At 42.3% G+C, this 23802-nt stretch overlaps 1 protein-coding gene across 2 annotated transcripts in view; it reads left to right on the top strand.

Annotated features, from left to right (window-relative positions):
* The window catches only part of LOC135524022 (inhibitor of nuclear factor kappa-B kinase subunit alpha-like), a 30199-nt gene extending 18084 nt beyond the window's left edge, over positions 1 to 12115 (top strand). For both annotated transcript variants that reach the window (XM_064951140.1, XM_064951139.1), the window contains exons 13-22: positions 201 to 324; positions 555 to 706; positions 923 to 984; positions 1160 to 1269; positions 2706 to 2755; positions 2921 to 3026; positions 7524 to 7671; positions 8910 to 9046; positions 9190 to 9289; positions 10514 to 12115. In XM_064951140.1, the coding sequence (XP_064807212.1) occupies positions 201 to 324; positions 555 to 706; positions 923 to 984; positions 1160 to 1269; positions 2706 to 2755; positions 2921 to 3026; positions 7524 to 7671; positions 8910 to 9046; positions 9190 to 9289; positions 10514 to 10567 (1043 nt within the window). In that variant the 3' untranslated portion in view covers positions 10568 to 12115. The remainder of the gene's footprint in view (positions 1 to 200; positions 325 to 554; positions 707 to 922; positions 985 to 1159; positions 1270 to 2705; positions 2756 to 2920; positions 3027 to 7523; positions 7672 to 8909; positions 9047 to 9189; positions 9290 to 10513) is intronic.
* The last annotated feature ends 11687 nt before the right edge of the window (positions 12116 to 23802 follow it).

The raw sequence follows: 23802 nt of genomic DNA, 5'->3' as shown, positions 1-23802 counted from the left end.
ACCTTCTCTGCCTGCTGATAAATATTGAGAGATCTAAAGGCGATCGGATGGAAATACAAGCTCATGCATTCTTATTCTTAGACAACAAAAACATAATTGAGCATTCAGTTAAACTTGTGCTCCTTCCATGGTTTGGTTCAAAGATGTCTTCAGTCATATGTACCAAGCCTTATGTAGGAGCTTGTTGTCCTTTTTCCTAGTGCGGGAGGCTAAGTCCCAGCTGCCCCTGGTGGTGCTGAAGAAGGTGTGGGGCGAGGCGGTGAGCTACATCTGTGGATTGAAGGACGACTACAGTAGACTGTTCCAGGGCCAGAGAGCCGCCATGTGAGTAAGCCTGCTTTACTAGACACCAAAAGAGTGAAGCTAAAGGAAGCAAGATTCTTTCTTTTGAATTTGGTAATGTCTCAAACTGGAATAGCTGAAAGAAGTTTTCAGACTTGCTTTGGAAGAATCAGCTCTTTGCTTTTTCATATGGCATGTGTGATCTTGTTATTTTGATGTATGTTTTAGTTTTTTTAACAGACAAAGTTATTATATTCTGTGTGTTTGTCCAGGCTGAGCCTCCTGCGCTACAACACCAACCTGACCCGGTGCAAGAACGGCATGTTTGCCTTCTCCCAGCAGCTGAAGGCCAAGCTGGACTTCTTCAAGAGCAGTATCCAGTACGACCTGGAGAAGTACAGTGATCAGATGCACTATGGGATCTGTGAGTAATGGCTGGCTGATGATTGGTAGTGCCAGGAATGGTCACCCACATGGCCTGCAGCTGAAATAATACCCTATTCCTTATATTGAGCGCTGCTTTCAACCAGGGCACAAAGGAGGGAATAGTGCCATTTTAGAAGCAATCGTGGTTTTGTATTATGATAAGATAGTGTTGGTTATTTTCATGAGATTTTTTTTTTTTTTTCCTCTCCCACAGCCTCTGAGAAGATGCTGAAAGCTTGGCAGGAGAATGAGGAGAAGGCGGCTGCATATGCACAGGTACTGGTTGGGATGGATTTTTGGTATTGAAGGCATGGGTTGGTCATCTTAGTTGAGCTGCTGTCTGAATGGCTTGAGGTACAAGTTAACCACAGATCTAGGATCAGATTACCCCACCATTCCTAGATACACCTGCTGTCTGAGCCCGATGTGTAATGTATGTTTTGTCCACTAGGTGGCTGAGGTGAGCCACCTGGACGAGGAAATCATGTCGTTACACTCAGAGATCGTGGAGCTGCAGAGGAGTCCCTACGCTCGTCGCCAAGGAGACATCATGGAGCAGCTGTGAGTGTTCTACTCTAGGCAGGAATGACAGGCTGTCTGCCTCTACTGAATTAAATGCATGAAGGGTCTAGGTCAGTGGTCACCAACCTTTTCTAGTCAAAAAGCAAGCTGCTGAGATCTACTGCTCAGATTAAAAAATATATATATTTTTACATTAAACTGACAAACAGTTTTGTAGGAATGAGGTTTGGGCAGTTGGCCTAATACCTTATCACAGCATATTGGCTATATGATTGATCATATTATATTTCAAAACTCGAGCTTTGATAACAAAATAGATCAGTTGATTTAGCACTTGTGAGGCACTGTGGAGCATGAAATGAAATAATTCGCTTTTTTATTTTACTGGACTGATGGTACTTGCATCTGATGGTCAACGAGGTCAAATCACAACGTCCGTGATCTTCAGGTGGAGAAGTCGGAGCTCTAGAAAGATGCCAGGGTTTCCGACTTGGAATTCAGAGTTGGATGACTGTTCAAAACTATTTTTCCCAACCGCCTCTCACAGTCCCAGCTCTCCTCTTCCTTTCCTCTGGTGAGACTGACCAGAGAGAGGAGACGCAGTCTTCCACTCGAGTCGCACCGCATCTGCCTCATGCACAAATTAATGTTGTTCCTATGACCAGAGAAAGTTATTAAAATCGTCACAACAAACTGCTAATAAAAATAAAATGCAGGGCTATCGATACTTGGCTACTCATTCATTGCAGCTGCAGCCCGAACGGAAGTACGGAGAAACGCGTTTTGCGATAGTGTTGAATAAAAACAGTGACAGTGCTGAATATAAACTTAAACATGAACTCACTCATAAAAACAGCAGCTCTTTGCTGTATTCATTGACAGTCTCTCTGTGGTATTAAATACTTGGCTAGTAGCCTATTAAACTTGGCTGTGGCCAGGGTCATGGAAGCTCTGTAGCCATGGTGATTTGAGCTATCCGATTAGTCAGCGCAGTAGATGCACTCGATTTAGTCACAGATTTGCCCTTTCCTGCCGGGTTGGAGGAGTTTGTCTCATGGGAACACTTTGCTTACCTGGTGCACAGGACTTGAATCAAGTGAATATACTGGCAAAAGGTGAACAATATTTTTAAAAAGGAGCGCAAGCCTTTATTGTTCGTTGGCTTTTCTACAGAAATATTTGGTGATCGACTTGGAATGCCTTGAAGATGGCGATCGACCGGTTGGCAACCACTGGTCTAGGAAGTGCCAGGAAGTTGTGGAAGTAGATGGAGCCTCATTGAAATGATTGGCTTCTGATTTCTCTAGTAGCTGACCTGATGTTGTTTGTCACTTGCATTGCCTGTCCTATACATCTTGAGTACTCAAATGCACATATTAAGAAGAAAAGGTCAACTGCTGTATCATTCTGAAAGCCTCAAACAAGATTTAAATGAATGTTCTTAGGAGAATTGATTGTTTATTCCTTGATTTCAGGGAGGACAAGGCGATTGAACTCTACAAACAACTAAAAATGAAATGCCGAAGTAAGCCACTTTTGTCCAATAAATACATTCACTGCATTGCAGCCATTTTCAATTTTAATAAGGCACTGTAGTACTTTTGGATATTGAATAGAATCTGTAATCGTACGACGGTAGTTGTATAAACACTACCACGTTCTAACACCTGTGTGCTGTTCTTCCCTCAAGCACCCGACCCTGGTGTGAGCAGTGACAGCTCAGAGATGGTTAAAGCCATTATACAGACTGTCCAGAACCAGGACAAGGTCCTGAGAGACCTCTACACACACCTCAGGTAAGCAGGGTCTGGGACTGTTCAGTGGACTTGTCACGTCACCAACTGAACGCTGCAGATAAAAATGCCCTTAATAAAGCTGACCTGATTCTATACTCTGTATGTTAAAGAGGCTGTTCTATGTTATATATTTTTACCTCATTCTTAACCTTTCGCAACAATGTGCCTTACTGCTGAGGTTCCCAAACTGGGGTCTGCGGCAGGGGGTCCACGGCCAGATCTCTAAATGTATTTGTATTATATGCATTGTTTGTTTATTTTCTATGAATATTGCTAACAACAGATTAAACCAATTTTGGCTAAGGGATTTGTAAATTAAGTTAAGAGGGTGTAATACAATACTATGTAATATTAATCTACAGTATGTTCTTAACCATGGGCAACATGATCCTGGGAGGCTCACAAGGATATTGGTATCCATAGTACTTCTTGTATTCCCCCCCCAAAATGTTGTTTTTGAACACAAATTCACTGTAAGTTAATCTATAGAACTGCAAAGTTTCTTCTCTGCAAAAATGTGTAGAATTGCAGAAAATTAGTTTGGGGTCATGCAGGGCCTATAGTTTGGCATGCTTTCTCTCTATATTCAGCTATTAATAGGCTACATTTGGTTATTATGATAGTTTTTTTTTAAACATGGCTAATACAATTTAGCAATGCCAGTCATTACTCTTCTTTAGAATTGCATTGTATACATTTTTTTCTAAAGTACAATGTCATTTTGTGAAAATATGAAAATGGGACGCTGCCTCTATAAGAGACATATAGACATGGCTCCAGTAGGCTAGCCAAGACGAATGCTAGGTGTCTTTTTGTTGCTTTCTTTTTGCTGACAGTCAACAGTTGCCTGCATATATTCACTATTTAAGGGTTACTGTTGTAAATCACTTTCCCTAAAATACATAAATAAGCTCTGTGAGTAGATTGATGATGCACTTCTTTATGCTCTGGACAGCTCGCGTGTGCGGTGTGAAGGAAACTCATGTACTGCTCGAAGTTTACTCGTGGGTTACCTGGCTACCCAGACTTCTTGCTCCAGCCAATCACTTCCCCACGCCCATAGATGTTGGTTTCTTCTTCACAATGATTCTGGATCTGAGTACCTCCCCAACTCTTAACTGAATGCGAACACATTCAGGGCTGTCTGATGGGTCCAGAAACCGATGGGTTGAGCCAAATCACAGGTGGATTAAAGCAGTGTTTTGAAATTTCGTCATTGGCTTTGATACTCTGATACTCTGTTTTGTACCACACCCCTCGTCACAACAAACAACTTCAATGATGGTACTCTGACTAAAGTTTGTAGCGAACGACAGAAGAAGTTGGTGTGAGTCGTCAAACATAATACAACATGTAAAGTGTTGGTGCCTCGTTTCAGGAGCTGAACTAAAAGATCCCAGAAATGCTCAAAAATCGTATTTCACTCGAATGTTGTGCACAAATTTGTTTACTTCCCTATTAGTTAGTGTTTCTCTTTTGCCAAGATAATCAATCCACCTGAGAGGTATGGCATATCAAGAAGCTGATTAAACACCATGATCATTACAGGTGCACCTTGTGCTGGGGACAATGAAAGGCCACTCTAAAAAATGTACAGTTTTGTCACACAACAGGATGCCACAGATGTCTCAAGTTTCTTTTTTGGGGGGGGGTCATTCCTGCAGACTGCAGGAATGTCCATCACAGCTGTTGCCAGATAATTTAATGTTAATTTCTCTGGCGTAAGCTGCCTCCAATGCGGTTTTAGAGAATTTGGCATTACGTCCAACCAGCCTCACAACCGCAGACCACATGTGGCCATGCCAGCCCAGGACCTCCACATCTGGCTTCTTCACCTGCAGGATCATCTGAAACCAGCCACCCGGACAGCTGATGAAACTGTGGGTTTGAACAAATGAAAAATGTCTGTACACATTGTCAAAAACAGTCTCAGGGAAGCTCATCTGTGTGCTTTTCATCCTCACAAGGGTCTTGACCTGACTGCAGTTTGGCGTCGTAACCAACTCATTGGGCATATGCTCACCTTCGATGGCCACTGGTACACTGGAGAACTGTGCTTTTCACGGATAAGTCCCCGTTTCAACTTTACCGGGCAGATGGCAGACAGTGTGTATGGCATCATGTGGGAGAGCGGTTTGCTGATGTCAACGTTATGAACCCAATGGTGGTGGTGGGATTATGGTATGGGCAGGCAAGCTACGGACAACAAACAATTGCATTTCATCGATGGCAATTTGAATGCACAGAGATACCGTGATGAGATCCTGAGGCCCATTGTCACTCATCTGCCACCATCACCATAAATACATCATGAATAACGATAACTTGGCTACATACACAGGGTACCGAGTTGATGTGCAGAGTTACTGTATCTACTTTAATTACCTTGTATGTACATATAGGTAGGGATAAAGTGACAAGGCAACATGATAGTAGCAGCGGCGTTGGCGGCGGCAGCATATCTGAGTCAAGAGTTAGTGCAAAATGGGTCAATGCAGATAGTTAACCAAATACCTACCTGGACTAACTATTTAGCAGTCTTATGGCTTTGGGTAAAAACTGTTCAGGGTCCTGTTGGTTCCAGACTTGGTGCTTCGTTACTGCTTGCCATGTGATGGCAGAGAGAACAATATGACTTGGTTGGCTCGAGTCTTTGACAATTTTTCAGGCCTTCTTCTGACACCGCCTACTATAGTGGTCCTGGGTGGCAGGTAGCTCAGCCCCAGTGATGTACTGTGTACGCATTACCCTCTGTAGCGCCTTGTGGTCGGATGCCAAGCAGTTGCCATACCAAGTAGTGATGCAGCCAGTTGATATGCTTTCAATGGTGTAGCTGTAGAACATTTTGAGGATCTGAGGGCCCATGCCCAACCTTTTCAGCTACCTGAGAGGGAAGAGGCATTGTTGTGCCTTCACGACTGGTGGTGTGTGTTTGTGGACCATGGTAATTCATTAATGATGTGGACACCGAGGAACTTGAAGCTCTCGACCCGCTCCACTACAGCCCGGTCAATGTGGATGGGGGCGTGATCGGCCCTCTGTTTGCTGTAGTCCACAATCAGCTCCTTTGTTTTGTTGAGGGAGAGGATGTTGTCCTAGCACCATACTGTCAGGTCACTGACCTCCCTATAGTCTTTCTCGTCGTTGGTGATCAGGTCAACCACTGTCTCGTCAGCAAACTTTAAGGATGGTGTTGGAGCCGTGCGTGGCCACACAGTCGTGGATGAGCAGGGAGTACAGGAGGGGACTAAGCACGCACCCCTTGGAGTGGGTCAAGGGTGTGTTGGATAATGTGTTGATGTGAGCATGACCAGCCTTTCAAAGCATTTCATGGCTACAGATGAGTGCTACGGGGCAATAGTCATTTAGACAGGTGACCTTCATGTTCTTGGGCACAGGGACTATGATGGTTACAGACTGAGTCAGGGAAAGTTTAAAATGGCAGTGAAGACACTTTCCAGCTGGTCAACAAATGCTCTGAGTACACGACCTGGTAAGAGTATTTGAGCGGAGCGAGGAGCGTGCCAAATTTGGCTGGGGCGTAGAGCAAGTTTCCCAAAGGCAGGAACATTGGCCTTCTCACCCTCTCCAATTTCGCTTCTATAGCTCTCCCAAGTAGTGCTCATGTCATCAGCTCAGGGCATGCCCAGCCCAGCATGCATTTGCAGTCTACTTGTCTGATGCTATAGCCCTTTGTTTTAGCTACTGTCATGGAGTTTGCTAAATATTTTCATATAGAAACTGATAACACACAGGTGCAAAATCAAAGTGACTTACAAAGTTGAGGCGCAAGAGAGGGTTGTGGTCAGATTTGCCAAATGGAGGGTGAGGGGAGAGCTTTTTCTGTGTGTTTTCAATGGTAGACTGTGACAGAGTAGGTAAATGTTGAACTGGAATACCAGTTGTTTTGGAATGTTTTTAATAACCTGCCCAGGGACTGCGGTTGAAAATTAGCCGGCTGGCTAAAACCGGCACTTTTACTGAAACGTTGATTAATGTGCACTGTCCCTGTAAAAATAAAAATAAACTCAAACTCAAAATGCGCTGAACAGTTACTGTCCCAACATGTTTTTACTGGTCCCAGGCCATCGTTAATGTCGGACCCTGCACGCAAAATAAAATAAATTAATATGCCAGAAAACAATAGGCAAAGTGGATTTCCACTCATCGTTACCACATATGGAAAGTGCAAATTCACTCACATTGTATGGAACGTGCAAATTCATTTTCTCTCCCTCGACTGCAACCACGGCACACACAACGCATACAACCAGGTACCGAAAGGCGGGACAGACAGCAGACCATCAAACCAGCAGTATTTCGCCGTCATTGCTGACTTTGACTGACAGGCGCCTGACCTATCGAAAGATCGCTAGAAGATGCATATTGTTCTTTCTAGAGGGAGAGGGCTCGGAAGACTATTCTGACTAACGAATTGAAAAGTAACCTACTTAATTCAAGTGGAAAACACTGTTTAACTTCTGTTTCCCCATGCAGTAAGATCTTATTGAGCAAGCAGAAGATCATTGACCTGTTCCCGCGCATCGAGAAGACACTGGAGAACATCAAGGATGCCGACAACACCGTGATGCAGATGCAGATTAAGAGACAGAGAGAGTTCTGGCACCTATTGAAGATTGCCTGTGTGAGTGACGATGAGGTTATATCTATAGAACTTCAGTAAAGTTAGTTATAAGATCGTGAAGTCATATAACTTACTATAAGATTGCATTGGGTTATTTTAAGTCATGTGCAATTGACCCTTTGCTGTGCCTCGTCCCAGATTTATGGGCAACCAATTGCTGATCGACACGAGCTAACCTTGCTCGTGTCCGACAAGCCTCAAACAAGCTCTAGTTTTAAACGCATGGAAGCCAATGATGGCAACAAACAGATTTTTCATCAAAAAATGTATTGTTTAAATGGCAAAATAATTTAAAAGTGCACCAGGGTACTTGCAACTGTGATCCCTAAAATGCAGAGCCTGTTGGGGTATTTTTCGAATCCAAAATTATACTTTTGTTCCATTGTTTGCTAGCAGGTTAGACTGGCTACACTGGCACTGCCTCCATTGAAAATGCTAGCTAGCCATTAAAGTTGCACTATGCAAAAATCGCTCCGCCATTTCCTCATTGGTAAAACTAATAGAACACCTAATTTCAATTTGTGACAAAATAAGATGGTACAATGATTCTCTATACTATCTAAACCACTGCTAAATATATTTTCCATAACCAAAAATATTGTTTCAGCTGGTTGAAGCTTGTGTACAAAACTTAAGAACGTGAAACATAGATATAACGCACATAACAGATCTACCACTTCTTAGACTTGTTTTCAAGTAGAATGATAGATTTATAACTCACATTTCTATGTGAATTTGGTCAGGTCTTGTTTTTTAACTTGTTTTCTATAAATGTATTAGATAGTTAAGCTATATTATGCATATAACACCTATTGTCAACATTATATGATTTGAGAGCACTAAATAGCTCCGAGAGTGGTTAGTATCTTTGACTGCATGCTGACAGTTTATTCAGAGCCATCCAGTGTCTAGTCACACCTAAAAACATAATTTTACCGTGACCCTGTGAAGCAATTGTTATGACAGTCCACCACAACATACCAGGGGGTCTCCTGATTAGCAAGAAGCAGTCTGCTTAATTTCATTGTTTATTAAAAATACTGTTTAAGATCATTGAGGGTTTTTCTCCACTAGTTTGGAGAATTGGGCTTCCCAGGAAAATGTCTGAGGTTGCAACAGTCACCAAGGGGGCGGGCTTGACTTGACTTAGCAAAGGGTACATTTTCTATAGAATTCACTTAGCCTAGTTCATAATGTGAACGTGTTCTATATGAGTAATGGCATTTGTCTTCTTCCAGGCTCAGAATTCTGCAAGGAACTCGATAGCAGCCAGCCCAGAGTCGTCCAACCCTCTGCAGGTGTCCCAGTGGGCCCAGTCTGCCCAGCCCATCAGCTCCCCTCACCCACTCACCTCCCTACCTGGACCCAATGACAGGTACTGGTCAATACAGCAGACAGGAAGGGTTTGTTTTGTGTAGCAGATTGAAAGGAATGTCCAGACATTCAGCAGCAGACCAAAAAGTATGTCCTTCGTACATTGTGACTTATTCTGCCTCTCTCTTTCTCTCTCCCTTCCAGTGATGCTGCCCCACGACTGCTTCAGGAGAACCAGAAGTACCTCAGTCAGCTGACCAGCCTGATGCAAGAAGCTGCTGACGAGCAGTCCAAAAGCGTAGTGGTAAGTTAGGCCATATTCTCAAAGCTAGCTAGACTTGTAACGGAATCCTGTTTTCTGCTATGCTGTCAATGCAGTGTCTTATATTTCACTGTTGCACTTCACCACATTTTCTTCAGTGTGTTAGAGAGACTGGCGCTAAAAATCTACTTCTGTTTTGAAAATGGCATCGATAAAGAGTCAAACATTTTATTCTAGTGTCAAAATTTACTACAAAGTGTAAATAGGATAATTAGGGTCATAAAGTTAGTCTAATAAAAAATGGAGATTTGCGAGAATATGGCAAAAAAATGTGATGTAACATAATAAAGGGTACCGTAAGTTTTCCTTGGGTTGGGTTTATATTTCAATCCTGCCCTCAGCTGGCAGCAACCAAGTAATCATCAATCGCAGCGCAGCTGCATGTGACCCGTGTAGTAATGGTTAGTTTGGTTTGACATTCGATATCCCTATGGGGCTAGTTAGGGATCATCAGTTAATTACACAAGGAATAAAATATTGGGACAATTTCAATAGCTTCAAATTTCAATTACTTAAAACTGTCAAACCAAATCAATTGTAGAAATTCATATACAAATATTTAAAGCATTTGAGACAACTAAAAGATGTGCAACATTAAAATATTGTCGCATTTAAATTGTGACAAAAGCCCAAATCAGAAAGTTCAGCCCCCCTTTAAGTCTTTATAATATGTGATTCACACCTGAAACACATACTTTCTTCTTTAGTTGGCACCACTGGTGTGCGTCATTTACCCAGCACTCTTTTATGTGGGTCAACTCCCTATAAGGGTGGGATTAAGTATCCCAGGTCAGGAGCGTGATGAGGTTCTGAGTTCGTTCCTTCTCATTTGGCCTTCAGGATGTCTCTTATCTGACCTTGTTAAGTGTAGAACATTACCTTAAGGCTAACTTGAGTTTGAATTTAGACTCTGATCCATTTAAAACAAGTCTGGGGAGGTAGCCTAGCGGTTAAGTTGGGCCAATAACCAAATCCGTGAGCCGACTAAGTGCTAAATCTGCCTTGAGCAAGGCACTTAACCTTACAAGTCGCTCTGGATAAGAGTGTCTGCTAAGTTACTCAAATGTAAATGGGAGGTTGGCTGCCTTGCTGGAGGGAACGGAGATTAATATCTAAACCACAACCCAAACGCCATTCTACAGCAACAACCTTGAAACCTGACCTCAATGTAGCTTTGTGTCATAATCTCTTGGTTTGTCTTTGTAGGACCAAGATTGGAGCTGGACTAAATATGAAACGTCTACAAAACTGCAAAAATGAAATGTGTGAATTCGTCAACTACAGGAGACTGCTGAGGGGAGGATGGATCATATTAATGGCTGGAATAGTGTATGGAATGGCATCAAACACATGGAAACCATGTGTTGAATACCATTCCATTCATGCTGTTACAGCCTTTTATATGAGCCCGCCCTCCCCAATTCAGGTGCCACCGGCTGTCTCCGAAGTCAACAACAAACAAGGCATTGTCTAGCTAATCCCTGCCTGCTCTCCAACCAAGTAACACTAAGGACTGAATGTCGTTAACAAAATGGAGTCACGGTTATGTTGTACATTTTGATATGTGGTCATCCACTTTAACGACTAGCCGGAGCGCCCCCCAAAGGCTGATAAAAATACACACATGCTCAATGACTCACTTCTCCATTTTCTCAGCTATTTGGTGGGAAAGGTGGATGATGTAGCATGGCTTTTATGAACAAAAAAAACGGATTATCTGAGCACAAGACGTCAGTCGTCCTTTGCTCTTCAAGCAAATGTCACCTTTTCCTCACTGATTATTGTGCAAATCTAAGTACCACTATTCATCAAAATCCACATTTTACTATTAATATCATATCAAAGTATCTAAACTGTTAAATCAGGCGAACTGTAGCATCTGATTGTGAGTGAAAGTTTTGTAATGACGGAGTATAGCTACAGTGTGTTTGGGCTATGGAAAGGGGACTGATAAGAAAGCTTGATATGCATGCACATTTGTATTGAGCCTTATCATCATGTCTCCTGATGTGACTCAATACGAGGAAAACCACAAAAGATGGGGAGGTGGTAAAAGGAAATTACAATCAAGCAACAGCACTTTGACACTCCCAAGTATCCTGGTTCCCTTCTATACAGAGGAAGTAGTCAGACATCTGGGGGATGGATGCCCTCTAGAATCCTGTTTATGAGTCTGTGCTCTAGTGACACAGCTCTCGTTTCAATCATCCAATGGGACAGGAAATGTATAAACTGTATTTAAAATAAAGTCATGCATCGATCAAGGGGATAGGGTTTTGATCATGTATGAATCTTATTTTGATTTAAGAAAAGTATTCTATCATGACTACACACTTTACATAGAAGGGGGGGGGGAATATGGAAATCTCATAGTTACTTTGTGACAAAGGATGCTGGTCTGTTTCAAATGTTGGAATTGTTGATATGTTTAAACCTGAAAAATGGAATACATACCACAAGTTAAATTCAGTTTTTTGTGTGCATTCTTTTCACTGAATGCTCAATGTATGGAAACAAATGGCGGGACATGGTAAATTATTGAATGTACTGTAGTTACAACCCTTGAGGTGTAACTTAAGTGTTGACTGTAACAAAGATAAAGTGGATACTATGCTCCAGAAAGATGTATTTATGTAGTTAAATGCAATTGCCAACATTTATTTTTAGTAGTTAAGTGACATATCAGTTTCCTTCATTAAGGTTTGTTTCCATCTGATGGTTTTAACCTGTCTATGAATGTTTACTTTCTAGCAATTGTATAGATTAACATTTTCTTGGTATTACAATAAAAAATTACTTTGGCATGAATTTGTATTCCTTACATTGGTTGTGAAGATGCTCTTTAACTGTATTAAAGCAGTCCCCTGGCTGCTGTGGATTGAGAAAATGTAGCCCTACTTTACTATGTTTGTGGTACTCCCTATTTCTGCCAGTGGTGGTTACTATGCCCATATTTCTGCTTTACCAAATTCCAAAGGTTGATTTTAATATGCTTGCTGAAGCTTGAGGAATGTGTGTAAAGAAGAATCCTGTCCGCAAACACAAGCTGTGTCTGGTTTACTGTGGTTGCATGATTGCTTGTGTTCAGGGATACCTTTAACATATACTTGGCAAGAAGATTATATAACTCTTATGATTTTAAATATGCAGCTGTAATCAATTAGGCTTAGTTTTTTTGTTTTTGTTTACAGGTATTTAATATCATACTGGTGATTTTATCTCACCATTGAGATTAACATGAAGGAAGTTTAAACCCCGTTCTTTCCCTTCACACTAATAATCAGTCACTGATTCATTACATGAATCACTGTCCAAAGAATATGCTGGTATTCTTGTACTTTTTCCACTCATTATGACACATTTCTTTGTTTCCATTGAAAAGAGTCACTCTCAGCTGGCCATGTGACATGTTAGTTTTTCTGCAGATGTGAGGAAATGATTTAGGAGCTGTGAGGGTGAGTGCCTGTGAGGCTTGTCAGGTCATGTCTGGCAGAGAAATGTACCTCCATTTTTTTATAAATGAATGGAAGAGTAGGTCTATTGGTCCTCGCTTCAGATGTGATCAATGCAATTGTCAGAAATGTTTGCATTCCCTTCATGAAGAGGCGGTTAGTCATCTCTTCACCTAGTATTTAAACTTAAAGGAAAATTCCTCCCATTTGTCCATTTGTTAATATTATAGTTCCAAAATATTTTTTATGTCAGTAAGATTTAGTTTTCCAGATTTATAATCTACGAAATACAGAGATAGAGCTGGTACTGGCTGTATTTCTGAAAATTGTATTGGTCACATACGTGGTTAGCAGATGTTATTGCGGGTGTAGGGAGGGAAATGCTTATTCCTCTAGCTCCGACAGTGCAGTAATATCTAACAAATTACACAATATATACCCAATACACACATCTATGTAGGAATGAATTAAGACTATATACATACAGTTGAAGTCAGAAGTTTACATGGGTAATTCTGCAACTACGGGAACTTCTATGTCCTCAGTCAATTTTGGGGTTTTATAAAAATGTTTTTATTCTTTGTTAAGTTCACACTACAATCACCCCATATTTTTTTTTCAACATCTCTATCAAGTATTTTAGCTACTTTTCAGATGCATTTTATACCTCAATTTCACTGTTTTGCCCTTGTCCCTGACAGACTGAGCTTCTATATGAGAACATTACATCGTGTAATTATTCTAGATAATTAAATCAAATCTATATCAATATTTATTGTGAGTATGCCCATTATATTGTTATTTACACAAAATATACCTGTCCATTGGTAGTGGTGTCATTTCCACCACTGAGGGCAAATTCCTCTAAGGTTGTCAAGAGGAATGTTAATTTAGTTACCATGGAAACATAGTGACACTGAAGAACATGGCTACAGGGGACAGTTGTTCCAGATGTGATGTCCAGAAGTTAAAGAAAAATCTAGGTAAATATTGCTTGTGTAGAGAATATTTTTGTCAGTCTTTTCCAAACAGGCTACAATTTCTTTAATATATTTGATGTATTTAGTGTAAACCATATGCTAGCTTGTAATACTGGCCAAAGCATGCTAAGCAGTCTCATTTTTCTCCAAAAACAGCAAAAGCATCATTTCCATCACAAACTTAACTGTGATGGAAATGTCAGAACATGGTGGAAATGACAAAAATGCATTGTTATTACTTTAGGCTTATTTAATAATGTTTTAAATTACTTAAATCTAGAAAATGATCCAAGGTGTGAACAATTGGAAAACATAAGTAGTATTTCTTTGTTTTAAGAAGATGCCACAAAAAAACAGCATAGAGGTCACAGACATAGAAACACAATTTTAAATGATCCTATATGATACCAGGAACATCTGCAAAAAGACAGGTAGAGATACTGGAAGAAAAAATTGAAGGGAGAAGTGATTTCTATCTCTGAGCTTACAAAGCGAGAACAAAGAAGCAAGAGATGGAAATGTAACCAACGGAATAGAAGACGGACTTTAAAGAGAGCAGTTGCAATGGAGACCTACCTATCAGGCATCAAAACACCTTAGTCACCAGATGACTTGCAGCCAGAAAAAGAGGCCATCATACCTGCCCCTAACTTACCTGCCCTGATACCCCGTCCTCATCTGCAACAGGAATGAGAAGTCTAATACTTGCTAGAAGGAAAAAGGTTGGAAGAGGTCGCTGAAAAACATAGAGATCTTTGCATGACAAATGTCAAACTTGATAAAAACTTAACGGAAAACTGAGAAATACAAAAAAAGGTATGATCAACTAATGAAGAAAATGGATAGACATTCCCCAAAGACAAAACAGAAATTGAAGGGAACCTCGAAGAACTTGAGAAGGATTATTGTTTCAAAATGCCATCATTGCAGAGTTAAAGCAAAAGTATAAAATAATGCGCAAGTGCCAAGGACAAACAAGTGGCTTCAAAAATTCTCAGAGGCAACATCCTGAGAAAGTATGGCCTGGCCAAAGCTGCAAACAGAAAATTTGGATTTTCAGTAAAAGCAATGAGGGCAAATGAAATCAGGCCATCAAGTCTTCAATACTCCAGGAAAATGCAGTGTAACATAATTAGCACAGCCACAGAAGAGGAAATCACTAGATTCTATGAACATGATGTCAACAGTAGAGCAACAACAGGGAAAAAGGACACACTAACAAGAAACAAGAAAAAAAAAGCAGAAGTGCTTCTTGAATTGCACATTTCAGAACCATTATCAGGATTTTAAAAGGGAATATTTAGAGATTAAAATGTCCTACTATGAATTCGTTAAAATATGTATTTTTGGGTTGTCAAGCCAACAGTCCAGGATAGGGACACATGCCTCTGCAAAACCCACGCCAACCTCCAGTTCATGGTGGACAAACTACAGCATCACAAAGTGATCCGCTGCAGCAAAAATCAAACCTTATTGAGTCTTTGTGCTGTGAGAACCTGAATAAAGATTGCATGTACACAGAGTTCTCCCTTTGCTAAGCCAAAGAGCTTAAACATCTGACTTTGATGCTGGTGAGCAGACATGGTGGTTTGAGTGGAAAAGTAATGCTGAAGAGAGAGAGAAGGAAAAACAAAGAGGGAAACATGGAAAAGTATGTACACACTGCATTTTCTACTGGAGGACTTCTCCAAAGGATTGACAGAGAAGTTGGGGAAACACATGTACAACATTCAACACCAATACTCCAAACAGAATTAAAAGAGAATCTGCGGAAAGAGGAGATCATCGTGGATATTGACTTTGCAAAGAACTCAGGGGTGCAACTTTCACTAGGGATGGGTGCGGGGGCATGTCCCCCTCACATTCTGAAATTACATTTTCATCCCCTCCAGTTTTATCATTTGAATGTGATACAAAATGAGGCAACGGTGTGCTTTAGGACCATGCAGACACCTCCGAGCAGGTAGGCTGTTTGGAGTGTTTATCCGACTGGATAAATCAAATTCTAATAATTATCCCCCTCCCCCCACTTCTTAAACCAAAGTTGTGCCACTGAGAGAACTACCTGTGTAAATACACCAGTGAAATCCAGGCAGTTCACTTTGGTGATTCTCACATGCAGGTGACCCTCCACACCTGTGTTGGACATACCACAAATGATACCGTTTCACTTTGCTCACTGAGCTCTTCTTTGCAGATGACCCCTCTACAATATGGGTTCATCTCTCAAAAACACTGGCCTACTTCCTTGAGCTCTGCCCACTTTTGGAATCTTACTTTTTCTTAATTAAATGATAATTTTAATGAATTAAGTTAATTCAATGTTCTACAATGGTTGTTGTTCAAAATGTTTGCAATAAAATATTGTTTTCAAGTTGTTGTTTTTTACATAGATGTCATTTCCACCACACCTATATTTTTAGGTAAATTAGTGTAACAGTATAGCTTCCGTCCTTCTCCTCGTCCCTACCTGGGATCGAACCAGGGACCCTCTGCACACACCGACAACAGCCACCCTCGAAGCATCGTTACCCATCGCTTCACAAAAGCCGTGGCCCTTGCAGAGCAAAGGGAACAACTACTTCAAGGTCTCAGAGCGAGTGGCGTCACCAATTGAAATGCTATTAGCGCGCACCCCGCTAACTAGCGAGCCATTTCACATCGGTTACACTAGTATATTATGTATAATTTACATTGATTGATTTGTTTTAGATAGGGAAATCACATGGTTGTTATCATCTCACAAAAAGGTTGGGTGGAAATATCTTATTTTTTTATAAATCTTTTCAGCTGTCACACAAAGGCAAGTTTATACATTCAAGCATTGTGTTGAATTATTCATTTTAGGAATACCTTTAAAAATAATATTTAATGCAAGTTAAAGTACAAATGTATAAGAAATGTGTTATAAAATAATTGTATGATAATTCATTTAACTAAAATGGATGTTTAATGATGTGATGGAACTGACTATTTGTCTATGGCTGTCTGAGAAAAATGACAAATATATCCATTCCTGAATAGTACGATCGCAGCCATTATCAGATATTATTTCTGATATATCAAATCAAAGACAAATCAAAGATGATTATAATACTGGTAAAATAGTGTTTCAATACATTTTCATTTCTGAATGCTTGCCTGGACAAAGTGCCCGAAGTTGCAGAATCACACACATACACCTTAGCCAAATACATTTAAACTCAGTTTTTCACAATTCCTGATATTTAATCCGAGTACAAATCCCTGTTTTAGGTCAGTTAGGATCACCACTTTATTTTAAGAATTTGAAATGTCTGAATAATAGTAGAGAGAATTATTTATTTCCGTTTTTATTTCTTTCATTACATTTAGGGGCGGCAGGGTAGCCTAGTGGTTAGAGCGTTGGACTAGTAACCGGAAGGTTGCGAGTTCAAACCCCCGAGCTGACAAGGTACAAATCTGTCATTCTGCCCCTGAACAGGCAGTTAACCCACTGTTCCCAGGCCATCATTGGAAATAAGAATTTGTTCTTAACTGACTTGCCTGGTTAAATAAAGGTAAAATTAAAATTCCCAGTGGGTCAGAAGTTTACATACACTGAATTAGTATTTGGTAGCATTGCCTTTAAATTGTTTAACTTGGGTCAAGTTTCTGGTAGCCTTCCACAAGCTTCCCACAATAAGTTGGGTGAATTTTGGCCCATTCCTCCTGACAGAGCTGGTGTAACTGAGTCTGTTTTGTAGGCCTCCTTGCTCACACACGCTTTTTCAGTTCTGCCCACAACATTTTCTATAGGAATGAGGTCAGGGCTTTGTGATGGCCATTCCAATACCTTGACTTTATTGTCCTTAAGCCATTTTGCCACAACTTTGGAAGTATGCTTGCCCATTTGCAACCTGACTGATGTCTTGAGATGTTACTTCAATATATCCACATCATTTTTCACCCTCATGATGCCATCTATTTTGTGAAGTGCACCAGTCCCTCCTGCAGCACAGCACCCCACAACATGATGCTGCCACACCCGTACTTCACGGTTGGGATGGTGTGCTTCGGCTTGCAAGCCTCCCTCTTTTTTCTCCAAACATAACGATGGTCATTATGGCCAAACAGTTCTATTTTTGTTTCATCAGACCAGAGGACATTTCTCCAAAAAGCATGATCTTTGTCCCCATGTGCAGTTGCAAACCGTAGGCTGGCTTTTTTATGGTGGTTTTGGAGCAGTGGCTTCATGCTTGCTGAGCGACCTTTCAGGTTATGCCGATATAGGACTCGTTTTACTGTGGATATAGATACTTTTGTACCTGTTTCCTCCAGCATCTTCACATGGTCCTTTGCTGTTCTGGGACTGATTTGCACATTTCGCCCCAAAGTACGTTCATCTCTAGGAGACAGAACGCTTCTCCTTCCTGAGAGGTATGACGGCTGCGTGGTCCCATGGTGTTTATACTTGCGTACTATTGTTTGTACAGATGAACGTGGTACCTTCAGGCATTTGGAAATTGCTCCCAAGGATGAACCCGACTTGTGGAATTCTACAATTATTTTTTTGAGGTCTTGGCTGATTTCTTTTGATTTTCCCATTATGTCTAGCAAAGAGGCACTGAGTTTGAAGGTAGGCCTTGAAACACATCCACAGGTACATCTCCAATTGACTCAAATTACGTCAATTAGCCTATCAGAAGCTTCTAAAGCCATTACATAATTTTCTGGAATTTTCCAAGCTGTTTAAAGTCACAGTAAACTTAGTGGATGTAAAGTTCTGATCCACTGGAATTGTGATACAGTGAAATAATATGTATGTAAATAATTTTTGGGAAATAACTTGTGTCATGCACAAAGTAGATGTCCGAACTGACTTGCCAAAACTATAGTTTGTTCACAAGAAATTTGTGGAGTGGTTGAAAAATGAGTTTTAATGACTCCAATCTAAGTGCATGTAAACTTCCGACTTCAATTGTATGGACGAGCGATGTCAGAACGGAATAAACTAAGATACAGTAGAATAGAATAGAAAAACAGTATTTACATATGAGATGATTAATGCAAGATATGTAAACAAACAAAGTGACTGGTGTTCCATTCCTTAAAGTGGCCAGTGATTCCCATAGGCAGCAGCCTCTGATGTGCTAGTGATGGCTGTTTAACAGTCTAATGTCCTTGAGATAGAAGCTGTTTTTCAGTTTCTCGGTCCCAGCCTTGATGCACCTGTACTGACCTTGCCCTTGGGATGATAGCGGAGAGAACAGGCATTGGCTCAGTTGGTTGATGTCCTTGATTACCCTTTTGGCTTTCCTGTGACATTGGGTGCTGTAGGGTGGGTAGTTTTATTTTTTTAAACTTTATTTAACTAGGCAAGTCAGTTAAGAACAAATTATTATTTTCAATGACGGCCTAGGAACAGTGGGTTAATTGCCTTGTTCAGGGGCAGAATGACATTTTTACCCTGTCAGCTCGGGGTTTCGATCTTGCAATCTTTCGGTTACTAGTCCAACACTCTAACCACTACACTACCTGCCGCCCCAGTTTGCATTGGGCAGACCGCACCACCCTTTGGAGAGCCTGGCGGGTGCGGGTTGTGCAGTTGCCATACCAGGCGGTGATACAGCCCGACAGCATGCTTTCAATTGTGCATCTGTAAAACCTTGTGAGGGTTTTTGGTGACAAGCCCATTTTTTTAGCCTCCTGAGGTTGAAGAGGCGCTATTGCGCCTTCTTCACCACATTATCTGTGTGGGTGGTCCATTTCAGTTTGTCAGTGATGTGTATTCCAAGGAACTTGAAGCTTTCCAACCTTTTCCACTGCGGTCCTGCCAATGTAGATAGGGGGTGCACCCTCTGCTGTTTCCTGAAGTCCACGATCATCTCCTTTGTTTTGTTGACGTTGAGTGAGGTTGTTTTCCAGGCACCACACTCCCAAAGCCCTCACCTCCTTCCTGTAGACTGTCTCGTCAACATTGGAATCAAGTACTGTTGTGTCGTCTACAAACTTGTTTAATGAGTTGGAGACGTGCTTGGCCACGCAGTCATGGGTGAACAGGGAGTACAGGAGGGGGCTGAGCACACACCCTTGTGGGGCCCCAGTGTTAAGGATCAGCGGAGTGGAGGTTGTGTTTCCTACCTTCACCACGAGGGGCCGGCCCATCAGGAAGTCCAGGACCCAGTTGCAAAGGCTGGGGTTCAGACACAGGGCCTTGAGCTTAATGATGAGCTTGGAGGGTACTATGAGTCCTATATCGACATAACCTGAAACGTCGCTCAGCAAGGAAGAAGCCATCGCTCCAAAACCGCCATAAAAAAAAGCCAGACTACTGTTTGCAACTGCACATTTTATTTTACCTTTATTTAACCAGGCAAGTCAGTTAAGAACAAATTCTTATTTTCAATGACGGCCTAGGAACTTTTTGGAGAAATGTCCACTGGTCTGATGAAACAAAAATATAACTGTTTGGCCATAATGACCATCGCTATGTTTGGAGGAAAAAGGGGAACGCTTGCAAGCCAAAGAACACCATCCCAACTGTGAAGCACAGGGGTGGCAGCAACATGTTGTGGGATTGCTTTGCTGCAGGGGGGACTGGTGCTCTTCACAAAATAGATGGCATCACGAGGAATAAAATGATGTGGCTAAATTGAAGCAACATCTCAATGCTACCAAATACTAATTGAGTGTATATAAACTTCTGACCCACTGGGAATGTGATGAAAGACATAAAAGCTGAAATAAATCAAATCAAATGTATTTATATAGCCCTTCTTAGATCAGCTGATATCTCAAACCATTTACATAAACCCAGCCTAAACTCCAAACAGCAAGCAATGCATGTGTAGAATCACTCTACTATTATTTTGACATTTCACATTCTTAAAATAAAGTGGTGATCCTAACTAACTGAATATTTACTAGGTTTAATGTCAGGAATTGTGAAAAACTGAGTTTAAATGTATTTGCTGAGGTGTATGTAAACATTCTACTTCAACTGCACCTGTAAGAAAGAAACATTAGCCCTTGAACAGAAGATGTAAACAAAGAGTCTTCAAACTAGACAGTTCAGTCCATTTAATCTGGAGGTTGGCTAAAACACCTAACAGAGCATACGGATGAAAGGAGGTTAAGTAGTCCTCCAGGTGAGCAGGTTGAGTTCGTGCCGGCATAGGCCGTTCTTCAGTCGCAACCTTTTGTGGCTCTGGCCCTTGGGGAGCTCAAAGTGGCTCGGGCTCAGGTGGTGATAGGAGTAGAGGAGGTCCATCAGGTGGTGTATCTGGCCTCTATTTCCGTTTTGCGGGCATTTGTATTATTTGAGGGGCAGGGACTTTTCTGAGGTGGCTGGTGTACCAGCGTGATCCATTTCTCAGCATGAAGGTGGCTAGCCCCAGTTGTCGACTGACCTGCAATGGGTCCGATCAGAATGAGGCCATTCTGTTGCACCGCTGAGGCCGTCTGGCTCAGACCCAGTCTGACACTTGGATGATTGACTTCTTCACCCTGTGTGCCTTGTTGAAACCCTGTTTCATTGCTCTTTGGTGCCTGGTCACTGCCTGCTTTTCTTGGGTGTGCCTAGTCGCCTAGACACCCTGAGAAATGACTGCTCTGAGAGATGATGTGCATCTGGAACCCTTTCGGATTGTTTGGCACAGAACTAAAAAAACTAAAGTATTTATCTAGTGAATATGTTGCAGGTACGCTCAGAGGATCGAGGTCTCTAGTGCCCAAAAGCCTGTATAACATGGACAACACCATTGAAGACTGATACATTGGGATCTCTGTACATCTCCATGGCTCAGGGGTGCCAGCAATTAAAAGTTAGAATTAATTCTCCTTTTGAATTTCACTTTTTTGTTAACTTTTTTTTTTAAACAGCTGCTCCCAAAAGTGCTCTTGCTGCTGAAAGTCTTCAAGCAGCCTGGTTTAATCTGGGTCATCCTTGATCTCAGGCAAGGGAATCATACAGGCTACCGGTCTGAGGTAAATTCTGATGTTTTCCAGAAGTGTTCAGCCAGGACTTGGCTACTGTCAGTATAGATAGCTTGAGGCAGCGAGCTGTCGTGCCACCTCACGAGGAGCAAGTTCGGAGTGACTGGTTCTGATCAGGCAGGAGGATGATGAATGGGAGTGGTACTGTCACCCCATAGAGCACCAAGTGGTGGTTCTGGAGAAGGGTGACTGCCTGAATGGCAATTGGAGGAAGGAGGTATGGTTTGCCATCTGTCGGAAACACTGAAGATCTGACCCCCGTCACTGGAGGATAAGGTGGAATTGGCCTTCACATCACAGAAAGGGGCCTTGGAGGGAACTCTTCACCAGGAGCCAGGTTGAACTCAGGTGAGAGAGTGAGATGACTGGAGACAGATGAGCCTTGGGAGTCCTGGGTACAGAGAGAAACTACAGTCCCATAAACTCACTCTGACGAGTCACAGAAAGTGTGCAGTTCACATTCTACCATCTGGTTGTCTGCCCGTAGGGGCACATAGCATCAGGGCATTTTCCCATGTCTGCCTTCTGTCCATTAGGAAGTCAGGCTGTATGGGGTCTTCCCAGCCCATCATGCTGCGCCAGAAGTCCTGTACAAGAACCTTTGCCTGGGTTGTGAAAGGGATTATGTTGCCTAAGGGATCATATTAGCTGGCCAGTATTGTGTAAATGACCCTCAGAGTTGGTTTATCTTCCCTTTGGACAGCTCGTTGTTTGTAGCCGAGGATGTCTGGCTGACAGCTCTTGCGCAGTCCCAGAGTTGGTTCTTGTGGATCGATGGTGGTCTAAGAGAGCCATAGCACACTGCTCTCAGACCTCGCTTCTGGAGGAAGGTATTCCACAAAAGAGGGTTTGTTACTGGCCCATTGCCTGAACTCGAAACCCCCCGACGAAGAGGCAGCAGTACAGCCTGTCCGCCAATGACTTTCCCTCTGTCTCCGTGGGTTGACTTGAGACAGTTGTCCACGTAGAAGGGTTGCACGACTCCTAAACATAAGTGTTGCCATCATGGATTATGGAGGGCATAGATGTCAAAGCAAGGACAACACGTCGTTCCGAAGGGTTGGACCTGCCATTCATAGGTGCTGGGCTCTGCTTTTCAGTCCAAATCCCTCCAAATGAACCTGAGGAGTGACTTGTCAGAGGGAAGAAGGCACACCTAGTGCAACATGCCTTTGACATAGCTGCTTATAGCCACTGTGTGTTGCTCAAACCTGAGGAGCATTCAGAGCAGGGAAGGGCCAAGTGTTGGTCCTGGTAGGAGGCATTCGTTCAGGATGTGACTGATGTGCTGATAGGAGCAGTTGAACACTAGTCTGCATTTGCCGGTGTGTTGCTCAACAAGGTGGTGTAGCAGGTACCAGAATTCCGGGGATCCTTCCTCAACATCAGGAGTGAGTTTGGTGACATAGCCTGAGGTTACCAGCTTTTAGATCTCCTGATGGTGGACTTCAGCCAGCCTCAGATTCCTTAGCAACCGACGCTCAGTGCCACGAATGGAAGGCATCACTGCTCGTTTTGTAGCATGAAGCTGTGGGCTCTTGGGGGCCCTGAGTAGGGGCTTTGCATATCCACCAAGATTCTTTTCTACATTCATCAGGAGTTCAGTGGCAGGGGAAACAATGGTAGAGAATAGGCATTGCTGGACATATGTGTGTGGAATCAGGCTTGCCGGGTACTGCACAACCCAACCACGCTGGACAGTGACAGGGCCTCCCAGAGGGCCAATATGGACTGGATTGATGGGAACCAGAAGAGGTGGATGGTAAGACCCTATGAGCAATAGAGGCTGTGCCCTGTGGATCTGTGGAAGCGGCAAGGCCTTCAGATGTGGGTTCCTCCTCTGAAGAATGTCAGGGGGAGGTGTGCTCGGCCAGGCTGAGACTGCCTGTTGTGAAAGCATTTTGGACTTGATGCAACAGTCTCCTTCAGGGTATATGGTGAATGACGCAGAAGTTCAGCTTACTTGGCGTACATCTTGATGTATAGTTCAAAGGCTCAGTACCTCTGGTTCACCCTCTACTGTAACCCAAGGCAGTAGGCAGCAGCAGGGAGAATGGATCGTTCAGAGATGTCATCAAGAATGTCTCCATCGCCTCCTCACCATGAT

The sequence above is a fragment of the Oncorhynchus masou genome, chromosome 31 (assembly GCF_036934945.1).
Source record: "Oncorhynchus masou masou isolate Uvic2021 chromosome 31, UVic_Omas_1.1, whole genome shotgun sequence".
In the NCBI taxonomy this organism is placed as follows: Eukaryota; Metazoa; Chordata; class Actinopteri; order Salmoniformes; family Salmonidae; genus Oncorhynchus; species Oncorhynchus masou.
This window is presented reverse-complemented; position numbering and strand designations above follow the sequence as displayed.